We start from the raw sequence: 15,605 nt of genomic DNA, 5'->3' as shown, positions 1-15,605 counted from the left end.
GGAAAGGAAGACCCAGAGTTACCTCTGCTGCACAGGAAAAGTTCATTCAAGTTACCAGCCTCAGATTGCAGCCCAAATAAATGCTTCACAGAGTTCAAGTGACACATTTCAACATCAAATGTTCAGAGAAGACAGCGTGAATCAGGCCTTCAGGGTCGAATTGCTGCAAAGAAAGCAGTACTAAAGGACACCAATAAGAAGAGACTTGCTTGGGCCAAGAAACACGAGCAATGGACATTAGACCAGTGGAAATCTGCCTGCAGTCCAAATTTGAGATTTTTGTTTTTTGACGGCTGTGTCTTTGTGCGACGCAGAGTAGGTGAATGGATGCTCTCTGCATGTGTGGTTCCTACTGTGAAGCATGGAGGAGGTGTGGGGGTGCTTTGCTGGTGACACTGTCTGTGATTTATTTAGAATTCAAGGCACACTTAATCAGCATGGCTACCACAGTAGCGATATGCCATCCCATCTTGTTTGCTCTAATAGGACTATAATTTGTTTTTAAACAGGACAATGAGCCAAAACACAGCTCCAGGCTGTGTAAGGGCTATTTGACCAAGCAGAGTGGTGGTGTGCATAAGATGACCTGTCCTCCACAATCACCCATCCTCAACCAAACTGAGATGGTTTTGGATGAGTTGCGCCGCAGAGTGAAGGAAAAGCAGCCGACAAGTGCATATGTGGGAACTCCTTCAAGACTTTTGGAAAAGCATTCCTCATGAAGCTGGTTGAGAGTATGCCAATAGTGGGCAAAGCTGTCATCAAGGCAAAGGGTGGCTACTTTGAAGAATCTCAAATATAAAATATATTTTGATTTGTCAAAGTGTATTTTGGTTACTACATTATTCCATATATGCTATTTCATATTTTTGATGTCTTCACTATTATTCTTCACATATCAGTGTGGATGACGGATCACCACCTCAAGCTGAACCTCGGCAAGACGGAGCTGCTCTTCCTCCCGGGGAAGGACTGCCCGTTCCATGATCTCGCCATCACGGTTGACAACTCCATTGTGTCCTCCTCCCAGAGCGCTAAGAACCTTGGCGTGATCCTGGACAACACCCTGTCGTTCTCAACCAACATCATGGCGGTGGCCCGTTCCTGTAGGTTCATGCTCTACAACATCCGCAGAGTACGACCCTGCCTCACACAGGAAGCGGCGCAGGTCCTAATCCAGGCACTTGTCATCTCCCGTCTGGATTACTGCAACTCGCTGTTGGCTGGGCTCCCTGCCTGTGCCATTAAACCCCTACAACTCATCCAGAACGCCGCAGCCCGTCTGGTGTTCAACCTTCCCAAGTTCTCTCACGTCACTCCGCTCCTCCGCTCTCTCCACTGGCTTCCAGTTGAAGCTCGCATCCGCTACAAGACCATGGTGCTTGCCTACGGAGCTGTGAGGGGAACGGCACCGCAGTACCTCCAGGCTCTGATCAGGCCCTACACCCAAGCAAGGGCACTGCGTTCATCCACCTCTGGCCTGCTCGCCTCCCTACCATTGAGGAAGTACAGTTCCCGCTCAGCCCAGTCAAAACTGTTCACTGCTCTGGCCCCCAATGGTGGAACAAACTCCCTCACGACGCCAGGACAGCGGAGTCAATCACCACCTTCCGGAGACACCTGAAACCCCACCTCTTCAAGGAATACCTAGGATAGGATAAGTAATCCTTCTCACCACCCCCCTTAATGATTTAGATGCACTATTGTAAAGTGGCTGTTCCACTGGATGTCAGAAGGTGAATTCACCAATTTGTAAGTCGCTCTGGATAAGAGCGTCTGCTAAATGACTTAAATGTAAATGTAAATGTTCTACAATGTAAATGTTTGTGTCCATACTTTTGACTGGTACTGTATATCTCATTGAGTGTTCTTTACTACTGTTATGTGTGATAGGATTTTAGCATTATTGCTCATATTATTAGACCATTTTAGTACTGAATATCCTCATTAGAATAGAGCTGAAAGTATTTGAGGGTAAATCTCTTAAATCATTGGGGACCGTAGTCTTTGGGACTTTGGGAGTCCAGATTGGCCTCAATGCAATGGATCCTGTGGTATTTTAAGATGGGAGCACATAAGTTTTCACATGTAGTTACCCAATTTTAATGAAAGTTTGAAACATTCTCGCTACTCCAGCAATTTCAATAATAATAATAATTTATTACATTTGTAAAGCACTTTTCATTATACAGTAGCCTAAAAGAAGTGCATATCTACTGTACATACCATAGTATTGCCCCATATCACAATTCATTCACAAGACAGCATGAACCTTTGGTATCCTAACCTAAGACTAACAGAGCCCCACAGCCTTGGGAATGTCGACTGAAGATTTCACAAGTTGTTGCACCCATCCATAATATATCACAGTAACGTATACTATATGAATCTAAGTTGACTTATACTGTATGTGTAGGTAATGGTGAGTGTATGTGGCTACAGTATGGAGACCAAGAGGAAGAAAGACAATTTCATGGGTCCCAAGACTGCACAGCCTCGTGGGAAATAATCACTACAGGTGTATTATGTTTGAGTCATGTCTTCTTTTTTAACTGTGATGCATATCACTCCCCAGATATTATCATGTGTTAGCAGACAAGTTAAACGTCTCATATATTCAGGTATCTTCTGAAACCTTGTAGACATGTTCTACACAGGTCAACCAAAATGTGTATGTAAAATATATATTTGAATCCCATTTTTGTTGTGTGCCTAATGTAAATGAGCCCTGCTATACTGTTCTAGAAAAGCCACACATGTCACAAGGGCCTTTGGGCAGTGGTGGAAAAAGTACCCAGTTGTCATACTTGAGTAAAAGTAAAGATACCTTAATAGAAAATGACTTAAGTGAAAGTCATCCAGTAAAATACTTCTTGAGTAAAAGTATTTAATTTGAAATATACTTAAGGATCAAAAGTAAATGTAATTGCTAAAATATACTTTATCAAAAGTAAAAGTATAAATAATGTCAAATTCCTTTATTAAGCAAACCAGACGGCACAATTTCAAATAATTACGGATGGTTAAGGGCAAGCGCCAACACTCACACCCATTTACAAACGAAGCATGTGTTTAGTCCACCAGATCAGAGGCAGTATGGATGACCAGGGATTTTCTCTTGATAAGTGTGTGAATTAGACAATGTTCCCGTCCTTCTAAATACAGTCAAGTAAAAGTTGACAAATATAAATAGTAAAGTACAGATACCCCAAAACACTACTTAAGTAAAAAATACTTGAAAGTACTACTTAATACTTTACACCACTGTCTTTGGGGAGGTGGGACCACAGTTTCAGTGGGGCAGGAGGGGTTTAGTACTACTGCTGTGAGGCCAGAGATTAAAGAATTTATAAAGCCAGGAATCACAATGGTCTGGTGAGTTTGTTCCGACCTGCATTGGAGGAGAAGAGAAGGGATATTCCATATTTAATGTGGAAAGGAAGCGTGCACTCTTAGAATGAAGACGGGGACAGTTCTTGCAGTGTTGTTGCTGGCACTGTTTTCATCTGCAGCAGCAAGTAAGTACAGATGTAGGATCTTAATTTAAGCCAGTTTACTACAGCAGGAAAATGATCCTGCAGCAACAGGAAATGTGAATTATTGTGTGTATTATAATTAATATACATGTTTGTAGGGATTGACACATTTTTCGTAAGGGAAAATCAAGTCTAATATTTCAAAGTGGAAATTACAAACTTCAAAAGCCTTTTTAAACCTAAAATACACTACAAGTTTTACATTTCCTGCATTGCAGGAAAGTTCTCCTGCAACAGGGTGATCAAATTAAGATCCTACATATGTACAGCCACTCTGGATATCATTATGTATACCAGATAATCTGGTATACTTAGATTATATGTTTATAAGAAAGTATATTTTGAAGTTACAAAAAGGCATTATTTCTTACCTCAGGCTGTGGCGCGTCAGTATTTCACAATATGATAATAATTTAGTAACACTTGTTTCATTCAAACCTTTCAGTAGTGCTGTGTATTGCGAAACACTGCATCTGGTATTGTTTTAGCCACTCTTATGACAGTGGCTCCTCAGTGCAGCACTATGTGTCCTTTGCATGACAAAGGGTCAGTTTCCCAGACACAGATTAAGCCTAGTCCTGGACTAAAAACCGTTTCAATTAAGATTGTACATTTTATTCTCCAAATACTTTGCAAACATTGCACAAATATGAATTAGTCCTGTTGGCATCCTTGATTTTATGGGGAAGCATCATTGCAGTAATAGGGCCTCTAGGAAGATTCAATGCACTAACCTTCAACATTGTGCAAGTCACATGAGATTTTAAATAAAATAGTTAAAGCACAAGAGAGAAGGGTCTCCTTTGTTACCAATCGGTAGTTTGCATTCATTCCGAACAATATAGAGAGTATCAGTCAGTGGCTGTAAATTCTTGATTTTACAGTAAGATGTACCGATGGTGGGAGCATTGCACATTACAGTAGCCTATTCTAACAATCATACCCTTGATAATCACTTTACAGTCTCCCCCAATTGGGATATCATTATTTTGTGATTTTGGCTATAGGGTGCTGTGAATGGATGACCGGAGGTAAATCTAACTCAGGTTTATCATTTTGATTTGTCTTTTTTTGGGGGGATTATTGATTTAAAAAAAAAATGCATTTATGAAAATAGTCTGTGCTTATCAGTGCAATTAAATATAAATAGTTTGACCGCTTTGGTCATTATGTCAAAGACAATCCTCTCCCTTAGCCCTAATCTGTAGTAAAGTTATGGTACACACTCAGCTGACAGTCACATGAATAGGATTGAGGGGGATTGTAGAGCTTTTGGGATAAGCAGTCACCTAGGTCAGAGCTAAGCCCCCTCCTTTGGTTGCAACCGAAAGTGTGACCATCTCCTGCCTTTTCAACTCGAATGAATAAATGCTGACTGTGCATGCATTTTACTTACGTCATTTCTATGATTTATATTCCAGAGCCCAAAAGTCGCTTCACACGATATCCATCATGGAATACGAAAATGTATCCGGTGTGGAAAGATGAAGACCCTCGCTACAAAGACTCTTGGAAAGGTATGCACAATTTTCTTCTGTCTCAACACAGTGTTAAATACACTGATGGTTAAATAACATATGTCCTCTTATTTATCAGGAATATCTCTGTGGACAAAAGGGTTTAAAGTAAAGTAAGTCAATTGTTCTTGTGAAATAGTATACTTATGATATTCAATTCAAAGGGTACATTCTTCTCAACAGGTGGCAAGGTAAAGTTCATTGTGGGCAATGACGCACCGACCCTGACTGCAGCCAAGGTGACCTTTACCATCGAGCTGCAGTTCCCACACAACCAGAAGGTCATGCCCGACGGAGAGGTGGTGTGGGCCGAGGACTTCACCGTCAATGGTAAGTCCTCGAGGACCGACTGGGTTTTGATGACCTCATCCCTAGGCTTATTGGGAGGAAGAGTCTTGTGAACAAGATTAGAGATTTTGGCTATATGAGGGGCTTTTGTCACTTATACAATAATCTTGGTGCCCAGAGCCAAATCTCGCATGAGGGCTGGCTTCTGGACAGCTATTGTTCATTAATAATTCATGACAGTCTACAATATCTGTATTGTTCTTTCCTTTTGGAAACTACAGTGCCAAGTAACTGTCTGCAAAAATAAACGTTTTGAGGTTAGATACGACATATTCATAGTACATACTCCTCTGTCTAAAGACAAAGCGGAAACCAACGTGCCCTCTGTTTTCCTCTAGGAACACACTACCATCAGTCTGAGCCAGTGTATCCTGCACAGAACACAGAGTGGAACGGAGTCTTCCCCGACGGCACACCTTTCAGGAAGGGTGGTGACAAACCCCCTCCGTATGTGTTTGTATGGAAGACATGGGGTAAGTACAGCTGCAAGCCCTCTCATCTATTAGGCCTACAGTATTCACGTTAACGTGTTTCACTTTGTCTTGTAGGAATGTTATAGACGTTTAATAACCATGTAATAACACTTATAAGCATGCAAAGCTGTTTCCTTTGCTTTGCCTCACAGGTCAGTACTGGCAGGTGTCTGATGGCCCCTCCTCCTCACTCACCATCGGGACAGACAATGTCCCTCTGGGTTCCTACATAGTGGACATTGTCATCTACCACTACCGCAGCCACGAGAAGTTCATCCCTCTGGGATACGCCTCCACACAGTACTCCATCACTGGTTAGTAGAATGAATGAGTGAACAAATTGAATGACTTAATGAGTGAATGAATGAACACATTTTAGTACTATTTTAAAATGCATATGTTTATTCAACTACGTAGAAAACAACAATACTTGCTACTAGAAGTTACTTGAGGGTATTTATTTCTGTTTCTCAAGATCAAATCCCCTTTGCCGTCTCGATGAGCCAAGTGAACGACGTCAACGAGGCAGACCTGAGCTTCGTCCAGAACAGAGCGATAGCCTTCACCATCAGTCTCCACGATCCCAGCGAGTACCTGAGTGACGCTGACATCACATACAACTGGGACTTTGGTGACAGCAGCGGAGCTCTCATCTCCAGAGAGCTGACTGTCACACATACCTACATAGTGGCTGGCGGCTTCAAGCCCCGGGTGGTTGTACAGGCCGTTATCCCTGATAAAGCATGTGCCACACCAGCTGGTGTTATCCCCACTGGTAGCACTGTCACTATTGGGCCTGCCAACCTGGCAGGCACGACAGGTAATTCTCATCTTGAAACGCTGTAGTCCAGAAGTAAATGTCAAAAGGCTTTACTTGGGTTCCTTGCATCCTTAGTCTCGTCAAGGAGAGAGGACGTGATGAATCGTGGGGGAAAGACATTTGACATTCACCCAATACGTAGTAGGCTATGCCAGAACTGACCAAGAAAAAGGAAATTGAATGGTCATGTTTCTCTCCCCAGTGAGAGCTCCTGCTGCGGCTGTGTCAGCTGCTCCAGTAACGGCGGCCACACAGGGAGCAACAGTAAATGTAGGCCCCTCAGTCCCCGCTGAGACTGATACACAGGAGAACACGACTGAGGTGGGAGCCTCCACCGCTCAGGACACAAAGACACCTACTCCGGTCAACCCTGACACCTCAACTGTCTCCGCTGGTACCACAACAGCTGCTTCTGAAGTAGAGCCAGCTGGTGTGTTCAAAACACCTACGTAACATGTTAATTGATGAATTAAGGGAATCAATGGTGTGTCTAAGGTGTTTTAAATAGTTGGATTGTCACTCTTCTCCTGATACAGGGGAGGCCGCTATGGCCCAAGCTCCCGTGGTGATAGTTGTTAAGCGTGAAGCAGGTGAAAAACCCAAGGATGATGACTGTGTGATCTATCGCTATGGGTCCTTCTGCGCTGGCATTGACATTGTTGGTGAGTCAACTGTCTTAAGGACATCTAAATCTCCATCTTGTGGTTTCCTAATATTGGATTTGATTAACATTGAGGATTATTACATCCCGTCTTTATGTCTTTGTTGTCAGAGGGCATTGAGAGTTTGAAGATAGTGCAAGTGGACAATGCTCTGATCAAGACTGATGCATTTGAGGTTGAACGAAATGTAGTGGATCTAACTGTCACCTGCCATGGGAGGTGAGCATTCCTGCACCAAAGCAATTAAAGGGTGGCTGTCTCAAAGAATCAAAGCAGTCATTATTTCCCTAAGCAGGATCATGTTCCACAGACAAATCAATAAGGAATACAGGCCAAAATCCCACCAGTTAAGCACCAGGGCTAGTTTAATTTCCCCAGATTAATCCTAGTCCTGGATTATTATTTTTTATTATTGTATTTTAGTCCAAGATTAGTCTGGGTCAGGGATACCGGCTTCTATTGTTGCACTGAGTGTTTCTGCTCCTGTGTCTGTTTTCCACCAAGCCTTCCCACAGAGGTGTGTATGTTGGTGTCGGATGCAGACTGTCTGATGCCAGTCCACACCATGTGCAACACAGTGGCGCCCTCTTCTGATTGCCAGCTGGTACTGCGCCACATTTTCAATGACTCTGGCATCTTCTGCATCAATGTGTCCATGACCAATGATGTCAGTCTGGCAGTCACCAGTGCCAAAGTGAGCGTGACCATGGGTATGTACTGTAACATGTCTGCTCTTCACATCTCTGTATGGTGGCTATGTTGGGTGGTAGCACCACCCATGTCTCATACCTGGGTCCCAGGGACAAATCAGTCCAACGCCTTCCAGTCCAAAACGTCTTGTTATTGTTTAGATAATTCATATATTTTAATATGTTGTTATATGAAGTTGTTATATGAAGTTGTGTTACATACATTATTGTCTGTGTTCTGGTAGGTTCCGGTCTGTCCTCAGTGGGCACTGTAGCCATGGTGATAGGGGTCCTGATTGTTGCTCTGGTCACTGGATCCGTGGCCTACACTTACAAGTGAGTCACATCAACATTGGTCTACACTTGTCACACCTTTCTGAAGGGTTCCATATCACCACAAACTATAACCTGTAACGCTTGCTTTGAGACATGACACTTATGGTGTCTGTTTACACTGTACAGCCATGTCTCAGGGCAACTGTATGCGTCATATTGTACCATTGATAGTACCTTTCTAATGACCTTTTTATCCGTTATTTCACCAGGGGAGACACGTTAAGATTCACACATTTTTATCAAGTGAGCCTAGTAAATAAATCATGTAATTTAATGTTCTCTTTCTGTTCCACAGACGTTTCAAAGCCTACCGTCCTCTGAAGGAGGAGTCTGTGGTTGGCTCCTCCTCGCAGAGCGCTGAGAGCAGTCCTGGTTGGAGCTCTGGACCTCTGCTGTTTTGGAACCTTCTGAGTCGACAGGCTCCTGTAGAGAACAGCCCACTGCTCGATGACAGGCTTGTGTGAATGGACAACAACAACCCATTCAACTGCCAAATACACACAAAATAACAGCCCAATAAACATTTTATTTGCACATATAGTCATCTGACATGTTTTGTTTTTTGTTTTATACTTTTTATACATTTATTTTTGAACTGTGTGTAATTTGGCTTATTTCCCTCAAACTAAACATTTTTTAAAGAGCATATGTATGGTAAGACCAACATTGATTTAACATTATACTGGAGGTTTGACCAGTGAATATTAGTGGAAACTACTGTGAAGTTATACATTTTAATATCTTTCCCCCATTAAAATCCCCCCAAACTGCACTATTGTCTTTCTATTTGTCAAAATAATGTTGTGAATAAAGACCAAGAGCACAAATGGCTAATTTAATTAAATATTTTATTAGGTATCATAATCAGATCATGCAACAGTAACAATGTTTGACAATGTCTTGCCTGCAGGGACATTTCAATACTCCTCTCCCTCCTCCTCTCCCTCCCCCTCAATGGAGTCAACCCCTACCTCCTCGTAATCCTTCTCCAGGGCTGCCATGTCCTCTCTGGCTTCAGAGAACTCTCCCTCCTCCATGCCCTCACCCACATACCAGTGCACAAAGGCACGTTTGGCGTACATCAGGTCAAACTTGTGGTCAAGACGAGCCCAGGCCTCTGCCACAGCAGTGGTATTGCTCAGCATGCACACAGCCCTCTGTACTTTGGCCAGGTCTCCACCAGGGACTACAGTGGGAGGCTGATAGTTGATGCCAACCTTGAAACCAGTTGGACACCAGTCAACAAACTGAATAGAACGTTTGGTCTTGATGGTGGCAATAGCAGCATTGACATCTTTGGGCACCACATCACCACGGAACAGAAGGCAACAAGCCATATACTTGCCGTGGCGAGGGTCACATTTCACCATCTGATTGGCCGGCTCAAAGCAGGCATTGGTGATCTCAGAGACAGAGAGCTGCTCATGGTAAGCCTTCTCTGCCGAGATAACTGGGGCATAGGTAGCCAGAGGAAAATGAATACGTGGATAGGGCACCAAGTTGGTCTGGAACTCTGTCAGATCAACATTAAGGGCACCATCGAATCGAAGGGAAGCAGTAATGGAGGAAACAATCTGGCTAATGAGCCTGTTGAGGTTGGTGTAGGTGGGACGATCTATGTCGAGGTTCCTACGACAGATGTCATATATAGCCTCATTATCCACCATGAAAGCACAGTCAGAGTGCTCTAGGGTGGTGTGGGTGGTCAGGATGGAGTTGTAAGGTTCCACCACAGCTGTGGACACCTGGGGAGCTGGATAGATGGAGAACTCCAGCTTGGACTTCTTGCCATAGTCAACAGACAGGCGCTCCATCAGCAGGGAGGTGAAACCAGAGCCGGTGCCTCCTCCAAAGCTGTGGAAAACCAGGAAGCCCTGAAGGCCTGTACACTGGTCAGCCTGAAGAGAAAGAGAAATATGTCAATAAAAGGAGGACAACCGATTTCCACATTCTGATCAGATAGTTGATCAAATATGTAATTCATTCATTCTGAGATAGCCACCAGTTTGCGGATCCTGTCCAACACCAGGTCAATGATCTCTTTGCCAATAGTGTAGTGTCCACGGGCGTAGTTGTTGGCAGCATCCTCTTTGCCAGTGATGAGCTGTTCAGGATGGAATAACTGGCGGTAGGTCCCAGTGCGCACCTCATCTGAGGAGAGAAAATGAACAGCTCATTAAGGAGCTCAAGAAAGCAGAGGAAATCCTTTTTGACATACCTTTATTTCAATTGAATGAGAACCAGGAAGCTTACCTATGACTGTGGGCTCCAGGTCTACAAACACAGCCCTGGGGACATGCTTTCCAGCCCCAGTCTCACTAAAGAAGGTGTTGAAGGAGTCGTCTCCTCCTCCGATGGTCTTGTCACTGGGCATCTGTCCGTCAGGCTGGATCCCATGTTCCAGGCAGTAGAGCTCCCAGCAGGCATTGCCAATCTGGACTCCAGCCTGACCCACATGGACAGAGATACACTCACGCTGGAAAATAAATGGAAAAATATTTAATCCTCTACAGGATCGGTGTCCCATCCTCAGGATGGTTGAGCTAATGTAGGCTAATGTGATTAGCATGAGGTTGTAAGAAACAAAAACAATTCCCAGGACATAGACATATCTGATAAGGGCAGAAAGCTTAAATTCTTGTTACTCTAACTGCACTGTCCAATTTACAGTAGCTATTCCAGTGAAAGAATACCATGCTATTGTTTGAGGAGAGTGTACAATTATGAACTTGAACATGTATGAATAAACCAATTAGGTACATTTGGGCAGTCTTGATACAACATTTTGAACATATCTGCAATAGTACATTGGATCAGACTAAAGCCATCTAGTGGCCAAAGTCTAAATTGCGCCTGGGTTAGAGTAATTCATTATGGCCTTTCTCTTGAATTTCAAAGATGATGGTGCAAAAAAATGTAAAGTCTGTTTTCTCTTAGTATTATCTTTTACCAGATATAATGTGTTAAATTCTCCTACATTATATGCATATCTTTGCTTCAGGTTCTGGCAGTTAGATTTGGGTATGTCATTTTAGGCTACTTTTTTTTTTAAATGGGCCGATCCTTTAAGAGGTTTTAATGTAGCAGAATTACAATACATTTGACAAAAATGTACACTTGCCAAAAACACCATCTAGTGGAAGACTGGGTAGTCTACATGTAAACTGAAGAACAGTATAAATGGAGACCAATAGCAGAGGAATCTTGCCATCTGTAAACATATGACCATTATTAAACTGACAAGAAAATCATATTACATCACTAAGGAATTAAAATGCAGCTGGCATCTGAAGAGGAATAGCTTTATTTTCAGGGTTAAACTAGACATAATGTTAGACATTTGTTACAGAAGAGAGACATATATTCCCCTTCTGTCCCCACCCAGTCTGCCCTCCCACACCTAGCAACACAGTGAATGACAGTGAGAATATAATCCCATTTTATTACCATTTTAAATCAATTTCCTGGATAAATAAATGTTGCTGCCTATGATGAACATTGTATAATTCATGTTTTCAATAGCTAGCACAACTTCTGCATGCAAAATATAGTGCCCTTGTTCTTTCATTCCACTGCCATGCCAATTTATGTAATACCCTTGTATTAACCCGAAATAGCATGCAATACCATTTCCAAACGCTAACGCAGTCTAAACAAATATTCTGCACGAAAATGCTCAAAATCCCCCCAATCCAGAATTCATTGTCCGAGACAATAAGAATCGACCCATATAGCCACAATTAGGGTGTAATATTGTCTCATAATTGTATACATTCTCATTAGAAAACATCAAAAACGTAATTATTTCAGGCTTATTATTGCTGAAAAAAACAACATAACTTACCATGTTTTCTAAGGAGGATCGAACAATAAGGGAAAATACAAAGCAATACGCAGAGATCCCTATTTGTGTCTGAACGAATGAGCGTATTCTCTGCCCGTCAGGGTCGACGCAACAACTGCTGATGTAGAGGGGCGGCGCTTCCAGATTTATGCACAGGCTGTGTGCGTTGTGTAATTCGCCTATTTGAGTGTGAAAATTACATTTTTAAAACGAAGCTTTTATGCTAATTGTATATTTTTTCGAATTGTGCATTATGATAATTATTAAATGGTATGTAATTCAGGGAATGGAAGGTAGTAAATTGACCCTATGTCCTGTGTCAAGCTTTTTGAATATATAGTTCACCCCAATTAAAAATGCATCTTATCATGAATACCCTTGAGAGTGAGCAATCCCATATTTAGGTGTAGGGACAGCTTTAGCATTAGGAGTATTGACTGCAAATCAATGGGAGTGTTGGAAGTTACTGAAGGTCAGAATGCTCAAAGAAATCTTCCAATCTATCACTATCGGACAACCTAAAACACATACCCACATCTTAAATTATGGTTATATATAGATTTATGTCCAAAGTCCTTTTAGGGAACAGTACCAGATAAATAATTTAAAATGACAGAATTGGGGAAGGACGCTATCTCACTGAAGCTGAGCCAGTGGTCCAATGATTGTGCTGAAGCCTATTTTTCTCCTCCTATCTCTCCTCCCTCTTTGTCCTATATTCTCTGGGCTGATCACGTGATCACCGTGTCTTGCTCCTGAATGCACTGGGCTGGCCTGAGTGTATTTGTTGTTTAGGAAGCGTTTTTTTTCTTTCTGCTATCTATCCAATTGAATATAGCCATAATGACCAAACATGTATTGACTTCAAGGGCTCAGATCTGAGTTCCCTGATAAGTCTGCATCACCACACAAACTGTCCTGAAGGATTTACACAACAACCCAGGGTTGAAAGCCTGCATTGTCAGACTATCCTGAGTACTGGATTTTGTCTGGTAGGTAGTCATTGTAAGTTCTTAACTGACTTGCCTAGTTAAATAAAGGTGAAATCATACAAAAACAACAAAAATACTGTAAAGTGAATAATTGCTTTGATACAGCCCCTCTGTAAAATCCACTCAAAAGTATCTGAAACAAGCAATTCGTTTGTCTTTATAGCTTTATTTTGGAATATTCTAAATATACCCTGTGAGCAAAACTGGTTGAAAAGACTTCATTTTAACAGAAGAACTGGTTGAAATCACATATTTTTGACCAGTTTTGCTCACTGGATAAGCTACCAAAAAACAAAGATGAATGTCAATTGTGTGTTAATACAGTAAAGTGTGAGTGTGATTTAGGTCCACTGTAGAAGTCATGCCTATACAATTCCCACACCGCAACAGATGACGGACAAGGAACCCTGAAGTTAAACGGCAGCTGGATGGGAGTGGTCCACTATGGAATCTATGGATCGCACTCATGGTTTTCCAATGTAGTCAAAAAGCAGTTGTTGGCCGATACTGGTTATCTCTGTGAACATATTAAAGCTTTAAGGACTTTGTGATTATGATAAAAGCTTTCAAAAGTGGATTTTGGAATCAACAGCCATGTCTACAGTATCTGTGGCTTACTTCTTATTGCCGTTCCTGCTTAATAAACATATTCCACTGTAGGGCATAAATCTTAAATAGCTTTTTTTATAGAGGTGATAAAAATAGACGTTTTCATGATAAACAACGTTGTGTTTTTCTAGTGCTCTTCTCTCAGTGACTTCTGGAGCAGATAATGGGGATATCATTTATAACCCTATGGGGATAGTGTGTATAGTTGCCATTGAGTCCCATGTGATTAGCAACCAGAGTTGCCCCTGAGCCTTTCCACTTTGCTGCTGCATGTTGAATGACATACAATTCTTTTTTATGGAATTTTTTTACCCCTTATCCAAACAAATCATGAAGCCATAGCAATGCCTCAAAAGGTTAGTTTAAACTGCCATACCACATGCATTGTTTGGCATTTGTTCGTCAAAAGTCAAGGTTTAACCCATCCTTATCACAATTCTTTCTACCACAGTTTGTTCTTTCCCAGCTCATCCTACCATAGATAGAGAAAGGAGGTTTTAACTGTGTCCTCAGTATAAGAGAAAAGAAAAACAAGGAACTTGGACTTGGAGGGAAGCCTCAGTCACATCCCCCACTGGGGCAGCTGTGTCCTACTCCTTTTTTACTGCTGCTGCTATTCAAGCTTGGTCATGTGACCAACAGATAAAGACGGTTTATGTGGATACTTGGCCTGTAACCAAGCAACTCCGTTATTCATCACCTAGCAACGGATGGACCAAGGGAGGATGGGGGCTTGAGGGTTGGGTGTCTGTTGCTCCCTGTCCTAGATCTAAGCTTGAGTCATTGGGCCACTATTATCAGCAGCACAGACAGTAGTTCTACAACAACCACAAATTCAAGTTCAGTTGGTGCAGTCAAACATTTGATCAATAATATCAGCTATTTAAGTCTACCCATGTTGATGAAGGCACCCATATTGAACAGTGCTTTTTTAATTGAATGTGGTCAGGCTGCAACTGACCATAAATATTAAAACAAGCAACAGAATATCTTGAAATGATTACAAATAATAAACACAATGACACTTGTACTTGGCCTACATTTTATTTGTTTGATTTTATATAACCTTTCTTAACTAGGCAAGTCAGTTAAGAACAAATTCTTATTACAATGACGGCCTACTGCGGGAGGATACATTTTTTAATTTTTTATAAATTAAATAAAAAATATAGGACAAAACACACATCACGACAAGAGAGACAACACAACACTATATAAAGAGAGACCTAAGATAACAACGTAGCACAGCAGCAACACATGACAACACAGCATGGTAGCAACACAACATGGCAAAAACATGGTAGCAACACAACATGACAACAACATGGTAGCAACACAACATGATAGCAGCACAAAACAGGATACAAACATTATTAGGCACAGAAAACAGCACAAAGGGCAAGAAGGTAGAGACAACAATACATCACACAAAGCAGCCACAACTGTCAGTAAGAGTGTCCATGATTGTGTCTTTGAATGAAGAGACTGAGATAAAACTGTCCAGTTTGAGTGTTTGAGTGTTTGCTGCAGCAAACTGAAAAGACGAGCAACCCGAGGACGGCAGGGTAGCCTAGTGGTTAGAGCGTTGGACTAGCAACCGAATTGGTTGCGAGTTCAAATCCCCGAGCCAACAAGGTACAAATCTGTCGTTCTGCCCCTGAACAGGCAGTTAACCCACTGTTCCTAGGCCGTCATTAAAAATAAGAATTTGTTCTTAACTGACTTGCCTAGTAAAATTAAAAACATTTATTAAAAAAAAGGATGTGTGCGCTTTGGGGA

At 42.0% G+C, this 15,605-nt stretch overlaps 2 protein-coding genes across 3 annotated transcripts; one reads left to right on the top strand and one right to left on the bottom strand.

Annotated features, from left to right (window-relative positions):
* Window positions 1-3,394: 3,394 nt before the first annotated feature.
* LOC135528422 (melanocyte protein PMEL-like) lies at window positions 3,395-9,172 on the top strand. The gene is made up of 12 exons (XM_064957495.1): window positions 3,395-3,518; window positions 4,958-5,053; window positions 5,237-5,383; window positions 5,740-5,874; window positions 6,027-6,188; window positions 6,350-6,694; window positions 6,897-7,124; window positions 7,231-7,356; window positions 7,467-7,575; window positions 7,861-8,066; window positions 8,291-8,381; window positions 8,677-9,172. Exons 1-12 carry the CDS (start codon window positions 3,458-3,460, stop codon window positions 8,843-8,845), a joined length of 1,875 nt encoding a protein of 624 aa, XP_064813567.1. The 5' UTR covers window positions 3,395-3,457; the 3' UTR covers window positions 8,846-9,172.
* A 38-nt stretch (window positions 9,173-9,210) lies between these two features.
* Window positions 9,211-12,332, bottom strand: LOC135528423 (tubulin alpha chain-like). Of its 2 annotated transcripts, XM_064957496.1 has the most exons (5): window positions 12,226-12,332; window positions 11,503-11,592; window positions 10,635-10,857; window positions 10,384-10,532; window positions 9,211-10,279 (listed from the first exon to the last, which is right to left on the bottom strand). In XM_064957496.1, the coding sequence occupies exons 2-5, from the start codon at window positions 11,512-11,514 to the stop codon at window positions 9,299-9,301; spliced, it is 1,365 nt and encodes a 454-aa protein (XP_064813568.1). In that variant the 5' UTR covers window positions 11,515-11,592; window positions 12,226-12,332; the 3' UTR covers window positions 9,211-9,298. The 2 variants fall into 2 exon arrangements, with proteins under 2 accessions (XP_064813568.1, XP_064813569.1); XM_064957497.1 differs by lacking the exon at window positions 11,503-11,592.
* Window positions 12,333-15,605: the final 3,273 nt, after the last annotated feature.

This window comes from Oncorhynchus masou, chromosome 33 (genome assembly GCF_036934945.1).
Source record: "Oncorhynchus masou masou isolate Uvic2021 chromosome 33, UVic_Omas_1.1, whole genome shotgun sequence".
In the NCBI taxonomy this organism is placed as follows: Eukaryota; Metazoa; Chordata; class Actinopteri; order Salmoniformes; family Salmonidae; genus Oncorhynchus; species Oncorhynchus masou.
This window is presented reverse-complemented; position numbering and strand designations above follow the sequence as displayed.

Coding starts and splice junctions, on each gene's coding strand:
- LOC135528422 (XM_064957495.1), top strand. CDS start 3,458: ATGAAGACGGGGACAGTTCTTGCAGTGTTGTTGCTGGCACTGTTTTCA. Junction 5,384..5,739: donor CGAGGACTTCACCGTCAATG/GTAAGTCCTCGA, acceptor GTTTTCCTCTAG/GAACACACTACCATCAGTCT. Junction 5,875..6,026: donor GTTTGTATGGAAGACATGGG/GTAAGTACAGCT, acceptor TTTGCCTCACAG/GTCAGTACTGGCAGGTGTCT.
- LOC135528423 (XM_064957496.1), bottom strand. Junction 10,533..10,634: donor CCTGGAGCCCACAGTCATAG/GTAAGCTTCCTG, acceptor TTCTCTCCTCAG/ATGAGGTGCGCACTGGGACC. Junction 10,280..10,383: donor TGGACAGGATCCGCAAACTG/GTGGCTATCTCA, acceptor CTTTCTCTTCAG/GCTGACCAGTGTACAGGCCT.